Source organism: Musa acuminata, chromosome BXJ1-6, assembly GCF_036884655.1.
Source record: "Musa acuminata AAA Group cultivar baxijiao chromosome BXJ1-6, Cavendish_Baxijiao_AAA, whole genome shotgun sequence".
In the NCBI taxonomy this organism is placed as follows: domain Eukaryota; kingdom Viridiplantae; phylum Streptophyta; class Magnoliopsida; order Zingiberales; family Musaceae; genus Musa; species Musa acuminata.
The window spans coordinates 38,736,495-38,745,549 of NC_088332.1; the positions used below are offsets into that span (position 1 = coordinate 38,736,495).

Below are 9,055 nucleotides of genomic sequence, written 5' to 3' on the forward strand. Positions count from 1 at the left end.
GAGAAAAAATATTTTTTATCAGTATCCGATGGTCCATATCGAATATCTAAATCCCATTAGGTTTTCCTCCACAATAATTAGTGCAGATAATGATTGGTGTTGACAATGGTATTTGACGAGTCGAGCGCTCGATTTGGATGCAGTTCTCATTGTATGTATCAGCTTCATCTTTTCCCATATATAGATGTCAAATATCTTACTGCAACTATAAGATTTAGAAAAACTAAATACATGGAGGAACTTTTCAACAACAACAACAAATAAGAAACCAATTTTTCTTTTCAATCTGTGCTAACTACTTTGAGTTGGCAACCATAATATCTTCCTCGTTCTAAAGCGTGATATTGACTAGATTGCAACCCGTAAAACTTACTGACGACGGGGTCATCGAGCTCCTGACGCCGGTCCTGAAAAGTCAGTCAACCCAACCTTACTCTTAAAGTCTGAATGATACTTGCCACCCACTTAACGTACAAATTCAGAAGCCACCATTATATTCCTATATTTTCCTGCGGATTAGTCAGAGTACGGGGGAAAGAAGGAAAGAAAGACTAGTAGCTGATAAAGAAGAGAAAATAAAAGAAAGGTGATTCGAGTCTTCGGCTTTTAGTATCTCATAAGAGCTTATTAGTCTCTCCTATGACGAGTCGCTGCAGTAAAATGCCTTCAACTGGGATCCAGATTTGCGATGTGACATGATTACTGCAGAGTCGTTAGTTGGTGGGATGCCATGGCCCCTAGTATTTGATAACTTGGACATCGTTGTGTACGTTTGACTGATCCATTTGCCTCCCAAAACCTTCCACCAGATGCAGAAACTGGCCAGGAGAAGGAGATGCTTCAGCTCGAGGAACATGGCCGTCATCCTCCTATTTTCGATTCTTCTGTTGTTCTCCGTGGTCGCTGTTCATGTTGGAGGTCAGTTTACGGACGGTCTCGGTAAGTAATTCTATCTTGCTTCCCCTTTACCTTCTTTCCGGACCATGTTCTTTGAACGTAGGTTTTCTCCATGCAAATGTTTACAGGAACTGTACAAATAAGACATCTTCCTGTAGATAGCAGTAGTGAGACATGGATCTGACAGTCCAAGGAAACATAGATCATCTACAAGAGTTAAGAGGAGAATACGAGCATGGTCAACGGAAATAGTATTTGTAACTAATATTAATTATAGGAGCACCTCAGATATCATCTACGAGAGGCCCTTTCATACATCGATCCAATGAATTTTTCGTTTGTTGGGTTGATGTGTAGAGTTTTAGGTTTGGTAATATCTTAGAAGTTTTAATTATATTTTGGAGTATTAAGGATCCAAATAAGAAGAAGAAGAATTCTTAAATAATTAAGATTTATTCCTATGAATAGATCATTAAGTCTTAATATTTTAGTGAGAGGGAGAGACTTCTTTGGAGTCTATATGAGAGAGTATACCATGGGTATGAGTTAAATCAAGAAAAAATAATTTCTTATACTACTTTTTATTATATAGTGAAGAATTTATTTTTCTTGGTAGATATAAATAGAGAATTATCAAACCACATTAATATTGTATCATCTTTTTGGTATATACTTGAAAGTCTTTTTGATTTCAAAGTTTTTTCTCTCTTCCCAACTAAGTAGTATCGTAGTTCAAAAAATCCGATGATTATAGATTTAATAAGAATATAATTGGACCATTGATTTTATTGTCGAGAAATTTGATAGAAGGAACAATTTAACTCTATAGCATAGGTATAAAAAATTAATCTTCAAATTATTATGTTTGTACCATCCAAGAAAATAATCCCGCTACTATCATATTATTATATTTTCTTCACACCCTCTAGGAAAATAATTCGTCTACAATCATTGACCTATTGGTTTCATACCTAAGAGGCTGATTGATTGTGATCACCCCTTATTTAAGATATTGATATCTACTTGTCTCAACCATCAACCACAAGAAATAAAATAGCAATCGTGAAAAAAATTTAAATAATGATTGATTTTACAATCGGACTGTATGTATCCATACATTTCTTTTATCTCTTGGAGGAAACATATATTTCATATTTCTGTATCATAATATGATATACATATTTCAATGAACATATAGATGCTCTAGGTTGATGTATATTGTTGTTGTAAACTGTGTCAACTACTATCATGCATTTTCTTCTTTCTACTGCCTCTTCTCTACTCAAAGACATTTCGTGCATCTCTTCCCAGGGTTTATCAGCCTTGATTGTGGATATGGACATGATGCTCAAGCATCTTACATGGCGCTATTATCTCGTATAACATACGTCTCTGATGCACCTTACATAGACAGTGGCGATCCTCATAACATATCCGCAGTATACGCATCAGTTAAGCTCCCCCAGCGATACCTCACCGTGAGAAGCTTCCCTAGTGGAGCTCGGAACTGCTACACCTTCAGATCAATGACCCCACGGCTTAAGTATCTCATCGTGACATCATTCTTATATGGCAACTATGATTCCAAGAATAGTTCTTCCGTTCAGTTTGATCTCCATCTTGGCGTCAACTTTTGGAAGACGATAACTGTGACTAACAGATCGAAGGTGTATTACACAGAAACTATCATGGAAGCCACAACCGATCTGATATCAGTTTGCCTGGTAAACACGGGTCGTGGAACTCCCTTCATCTCTTCGCTGTTGCTGAGACCACTCAACCGCACTCTTTATCCTGTCGTGAACGCATCACTCAGTCTCATTCTCTCGTCGCGGTTTGACATGGGTCGGATTGGTGATTACGTGAGGTCAGTCACATGAGATCCATCAGCATTGCTATTGATCCATTTGAGATTGATCTTTCTTTTCGCCTGATAACATAACAGGTTTCCTTCCGATCCCCATGATCGCATCTGGAATCCATTTGACGACACAACCTCTTTGACAAAGACATTGACTAATCTCACAGTCGAAAATCCTGTGGATGATCACTTTGAGGCACCTCATGTCGTCATGAAGACTGCAGTTGTCCCTGTGAACGCCAACAAACTGGAACTCAGTTTGACAACAGAACCCCGAGGCCTCGATGAATACTACGCAGTCCTACACTTCTCTGAGCTGAAGCCACTGCTCCCGAATGAATCGAGGCAGTTCTTCGTCTACCTCGGAGGAACCTTGCTGAATGATGCCAAACCCTTCACCCCGGACTACCTTTCTTCCAGCGCTGTATACAGCACAAACCCTACTTCAGCACCCACTCACTACAACATCTCCCTTGTTGCCACAAGCGATTCCACCCTTCCACCCATCCTCAACGCAGTGGAGGTGTTTTCTGCAATGCAGAACACGATTGTGCCATCAGATAGCAGAAATGGTAACGGTGACATAAATGTCATCCATTGCTTCTCTATGTTGTTAGTATCTTATGTTTGTTTCGTTCTGCCATGTTGTTCAATCAGTTGATGCAATGGTGGCAATCAAAGGAACGTATGCTGTGAAGAGGAATTGGATGGGCGATCCATGCATGCCAAAAGCTTATGCTTGGGATGGATTGAATTGTACTGTTGATGTAGCTGGAGTTTCAAGGATCACTGCAGTGTGAGTTTGTAATTTACCATGAAGATAATGCAGCAATTAAACAAAAGAAAGTATGGATTTTAGGAAGCAAAAGGAATATGGATGAACACAGTAACGGGTTTCACATGTTCTGCAGAAATCTTTCGCACGGTGCTTTGACTGGCGAAATATCAACTTCTTTTGCCAACCTCAGTGAAATCCGATACTTGTGAGTACTTATTCTGGAGTAGGTGATATCAGGTACGTAGTGTAATCTTGGCAATATAAATAATCTGATGTCAATTGTGCAGGGATTTGTCTTACAATAAATTGACAGGGTCAATACCAGCTTTTCTAGCATATCTGCCATCGCTGAAGTACCTGTAAGTATTCCTAATGACTTCTAAGATTCCTTTGCAGAAACTATTGAGTCTTAACATCAAGAAGCTACTACTAGCAGAGATTTGGCAAACAATGAACTGAGTGGATTTGTACCTTCTTCTCTCATTACAAAATCACAGAATGGATCACTTACTTTAAGGTTTATTTCCTTCTCGAAACCTCCCATCTCTCTCTGTTATATGCCTTATAATTCAACGCCAAGATAAAACATAAATTAAATCCTTGCCATGAATTACGCATTGCAATTCATCACCATTTTTCTCCAAAGCTATTAATTGACCTTGAAATCCTTCAAATGGTAGAATCGAGGGCAATAGGAATGTTTGTTTCAATGCCACTTCATGCGAAGCAAAGCGGAAAAAAACTGCATCAACTATTATTGTGATATCTTGCGTAGTTCCTGTCATTTTGTTGCTGATGCTGGTAGTCCTCTGCATCCTGAAAAAGCAACAAGGTAGTCTCTTCTTCGTGCACATTCAACACTGTGATTTGCGTTTAATGGTATGTATGTATCTTCTTGAAATCTACAGCCAGAGGTAGACACATGAAGGGGTCGAAAGAATACACGTTCCAGATCGACAATCGACGATTCACATACACGGAGCTGAAGAAGATCACGAAGAACTTCGACAGAGTTCTTGGGAAAGGAGGGTTTGGGACTGTCTACTATGGCCATCTGGAGAACGGCATTAAAGTCGCTGTGAAGATGCTGTCTCACACATCATCAGAAGAGTTTGTCACCGAGGTGGTAATCTGTTGCCTTCCAGCTTCGATCATTCTCGGCATCTTGTTGATCCCACTGCGCTGCAGGCCCAGCATTTGTCGAGGGTGCATCACAGGAATCTGGTTTCTATGATCGGCTACTGCATTGATGGAGAGCACCTGGCGTTGGTCTACGAGTACATGTCTCAGGGAACTCTCAAAGAGCATCTTAGAGGTTCTACCTACACTCTCCGCTTTATGCCACATTACTACTCTTTTTGTACACACATCCTCATCAACTCAGCAAACAAAACAATTGGATTGATCTTTCAGTGGAATCACTGACAACTCGTCGTGTCGTTTTATCAGAGTCTCGCGGCGATAGACCTTTGAGTTGGGAACAGCGACTCCGAATTGCTCTTGAAGCTTCACAAGGTTTGAATCAAATAAGTATTCTCTGCACATTCTTTAACATGCACGCGCACAGAGAGAGAGAGAGAGATGTTTATTTGCTTTCATTATGCATTCATGGATTCGAATGATGTGTAGGGCTGGAGTATTTGCACACCGGATGCAAGCCTTCACTGATCCATAGAGATGTCAAGACTTCAAACATCCTCTTGAACGAAAGATTAGAGGCGAAGATATCAGATTTTGGACTGTCCAAGGCTTTTGAAGATGATGAGCGTCGCCATGTATCAACCAAGGTCGTCGGCACCCCTGGATACCTTGATCCAGAGTATGTCATGTCTTCCATTCCTGCAATCTTCTTATACGACCAAGTTAAGAGCTTAAGATCAATGGCATTTCATATTCTATTATTCTGTGACTTTCAAGGTACTACGTGAAGAACCAACTCAGCGAGAAGAGTGATGTGTACAGCTTTGGGGTGGTTCTCCTGGAACTGATCACAGGCCAACCTCCCATACTAATTGGTTCAGAAAAGATTCACATAGTTGAATGGGTTTACGAAAGGCTTGCGAAAGGGAACGTAGAGGACGTCGTCGACAAAAGCCTGCAAGGTGAGTATGATGTGAATTGTGCTTGGAAGATTGCCTACGAAGCTCTCAACTGTGCCATGCAATCCTCCACCAAGAGGCCGACGATGACGGAGGTGGTGATGCAGCTGAAAGAGAGGTTGGCACTGCAGAGTAATCTTGATGAGACCCAACTCGAACACAAAAACACTCTGGAACTACTTAAAGAACATGGTGAGATGCACCAGATCAGTCCGTTTGAGATCGAATGTGCCAGCATATCAGACAAAGATGGTCCATCAGCAAGATGAACTTGGTGTCACTTCTATCATCTCTGCTCCCAATCTCCATCGCAGTTTACATGCTTCAGTAAAAGCTTAAAATTGTTTGGATTCTTGTGTGTTGTATATTATGATGTTGATTCTGATATCAGCAGTCCACTATTTGTTTCCTTTCCCATAGCTCTTCGAAGGCTAGGATTGAAAGCATATTGCATTGCGACAATGAGCAGTTCCAATATTATACTTGGGCGTCTGGAATAAGTCATCATCTATCTGAATAATAAGAACATTGAACACTGTAACATCTCTGTAATATTATTGAAGAATACTCATCTTATATACGGTTACATGATATGTGTTGGTGCCTTGGTGCCATTGACCAGATAGTTAACACGGCCTAGTTTTATTCTAAAGACGTGGACCCATATGAGAAACTCATACGGATTATGTGGGTGTGATTCGTGAGGGAGGCTGGGGTGACAGGTGTCTCCTGAAGTGTTGTTGGCTCATGGAGACCGACTCATGGTCATCCCGAGAGGCACCTTGGCTTTGTCGGGAAACACTCTGCATCACCCTAAGTTACTCCTTAGATGTGTCGGTGTCCTACACAAACAGTCAATCTTAGGAAGTATCTTGACCTGACCCCTCCGATGCCTAAGTCAATAGAGTAGGTGGAGAGGGTTTAGTAGTGCTCAGAAGAGTTTAGGATGAGCCTGCTTACCCTGGTTGGTTTCGAGGGCTGACTTTTATACCTGATTTGTCGGTAGAGGGGGGCTAGCCGCTCATCCTCTCTCAAGCCTCTCGTATCGTTAATAGCTCATTTATGTCGATAACTAGCGAATATCTTACTGTCGGTTATATCAGGGATGGATGATTGGGGGTGCGTCGTTTGTCAAGGTAGGGGTGCACTCGAAATGGACAAGGGATGTAGGTCAGTATTAAGCGCTCAGAGAGGAGAGCTAGGCCATGTCGTCTAGGATTAATGTTCCCTACGATTAAGCATGTGAGCCTTTTCAAAGTCAAGTCTGAGGGTGATGGGTCGTAGGCGGCCAGTGATACAATCGAGGGGAAGTTAAGAGAACGGGTTTATGCTAGTCATAAGTGTTGTGCAAGTCAATCACATGAGTGATGACACATGTGACACGCTACACATTTTTTTTGCTTATTATTACTTATTGGTATTTTTCTCACTCTATATTGCTTGTTGTATATATTGTGATGTTCATGGATCTATGCAATGAGAATCAAATCGTGAAGAGATAATAATAATGAGACTGATTCGTCTTTAAACACAAACCCTAAATAATCCCAATTATAAGTTACTCGACAAGAACATCGAGATAACTAGACATGCTAGTGTGTTGTATGCTCATTCATATGATGGAGATAATTGGTCTTAGAGTTGCTCATGTGGGGACACTAGAGATACAATACAAGTGCTCATTGAAGAATAAGTTCATTCATATGATGGAGACAATTGGTCTTAGAGAAGAATATCTTATGTGTTCTTGCTCAGGCAAATCCCTGGCCAGGGATCATTTGGATTGAAAGAAAAGGTATTCTCCTAGAGAATATGACTATATGACTAGAGCGAGACTCGAGTATATTCCGTATGGATCTGACAACACTATGCCCGATATACAATTTCTAGAATATTAAATGGATGAGAGACTATAAATACACAATAACTAAGGAGTAACAAGTCCAATGGATTGGATTCTCCTGTATCGTCTAGGGACTACGGCGTAGTGGCCTAGTACATTCATAGCCGATGAGTCGAGTGAATTACTATGGAGACAATAATTCATTAAGACAGAAGGAGTTTTGACATATACAACTCACAACCAGCTCGATATTGGGCCTAGAGAGTCATACACATATGGTAGGTGTTGCAATGAGTAGAGGTTCGAATATGAGATATCTACCAGAGCTTCTATCTTATTAAATATCCAGTAAGCCGTTGAATTATTTTATAAATAAGATCCAATAAGAGCCAATAAGAGATTATTGGGTAGAGATCTATCCATCCAATAATCCAATTACCCAAGATGATATGATCCATTAGAGTTAAGTTGACAAGGATCACTATAAATAAGAGGGAAACAAAGAGGCATAGGCTAGACCCTTTTTGGCTACTATCTCTTATACTCCTCCCTTCCTCTCCTCTTCAGCTAATAACCCTAGTTTGGGGCGTGTGGACAGCAAGAAGAGCTGGCTCCTTCTTCATCACATGGTGCATGTGGAGAGAAAAATCATGTAGCGATTTGAGGAGCATCTTCTCTGCATCTACCATGTGGATCACCACTAGAGATGAGGATAGTTGACCTCCTTCATTTACTCCTATATATTTGAGATTTTACAGTAATATACAATCTCTCTATGTAATAAATCTGCCTTGACATACGTGGTTTTCATTTTACGTTTTCGGTTTTGTGCACTAATCTTCGCACGATGACAAAACATTTTTTTGTGTAAAATTTGAGATTTTTATTTTCTATTATTCCACTATGCATGCGATGCTCTATCTAGGTTTCCCAATAGTTTGGTTGCTATGTATCGATGGTTGACTCATGTGACTTCCCCTGGGTTCACGCTCTAATCGACAACCACGTGAGGGGGTGGCATAAGCACTTGCACGCATCTCGATTTCAAGTGGCGGTCTATGATTAGGTGAATCAATCATGGAATACATGTGCTATTGCTTTCCCCATTGTTTGTCCCTCCTTGAAAGGCATGTTTTAGGCTCTTAAATGGGTTTCCTGTCACATCATCTGGTTTTATTGGTTTTGTCTTGACTCGACTACCATAGCAGGAGTATTGATCTGCTGTGGTGGCTTTTAGTCATCACCTAGCCGAGGCATGGGGCACTTGGTTTTGATGGGGTGTGTTAGTCATAGTAGGCTCTATGCTTGTTCGCCCTAATTGCAGTGGGGCTTTTCCCGCTCGGCGAAGGTTTGCTTAGGCCTTGGGGCTCGTGCAATGGGCTATAGAGACCAACTCATTAAGGATGGGCCCGAATCTCATTGTCGTTGGTATAGTTTTGGTAGTGCAGTAGTGATCTTACGTTATCCTGAGGCAGATTCGGGTGAGGACAATTGTCTCCCAACAAGAGGTGAGGGGTCATTTTTGCTAGTCACATCATCCCAGCAAGCCAATCACGTGAGTGATGGCACGTGTGACT

The 9,055-nt window shown here is 40.9% G+C and overlaps 1 protein-coding gene across 4 annotated transcripts; it reads left to right on the forward strand.

Moving 5' to 3' along the window:
- Positions 1–574: 574 nt before the first annotated feature.
- On the forward strand, positions 575–6,221 carry LOC103989805 (putative leucine-rich repeat receptor-like serine/threonine-protein kinase At2g19230). Of its 4 annotated transcripts, XM_065188533.1 has the most exons (14): positions 575–720; positions 810–939; positions 2,209–2,764; positions 2,843–3,330; positions 3,416–3,554; positions 3,670–3,741; positions 3,824–3,895; positions 3,970–4,053; positions 4,217–4,368; positions 4,445–4,659; positions 4,725–4,851; positions 4,986–5,051; positions 5,166–5,355; positions 5,454–6,221. In XM_065188533.1, the coding sequence occupies exons 2-14, from the start codon at positions 810–812 to the stop codon at positions 5,902–5,904; spliced, it is 2,742 nt and encodes a 913-aa protein (XP_065044605.1). In that variant the 5' UTR covers positions 575–720; the 3' UTR covers positions 5,905–6,221. The 4 variants fall into 4 exon arrangements, with proteins under 4 accessions (XP_065044605.1, XP_065044604.1, XP_065044606.1 ...); XM_065188532.1 differs by lacking the exon at positions 575–720 and having other exon boundaries at positions 768–939; XM_065188534.1 differs by lacking the exon at positions 575–720 and having other exon boundaries at positions 768–939; positions 3,973–4,053.
- Positions 6,222–9,055: the final 2,834 nt, after the last annotated feature.

What these genes read in the sequence shown, in the direction of transcription:
- LOC103989805 (XM_065188533.1), top strand. Translation starts at nt 810, where the DNA reads ATGCAGAAACTGGCCAGGAGAAGGAGATGCTTCAGCTCGAGGAACATG. An exon ending in TCAGTTTACGGACGGTCTCG is followed by an intron (nt 940 to 2,208) that starts GTAAGTAATTCT and finishes ATCTCTTCCCAG; the next exon opens with GGTTTATCAGCCTTGATTGT. An exon ending in CTCAGTGAAATCCGATACTT is followed by an intron (nt 3,742 to 3,823) that starts GTGAGTACTTAT and finishes TCAATTGTGCAG; the next exon opens with GGATTTGTCTTACAATAAAT.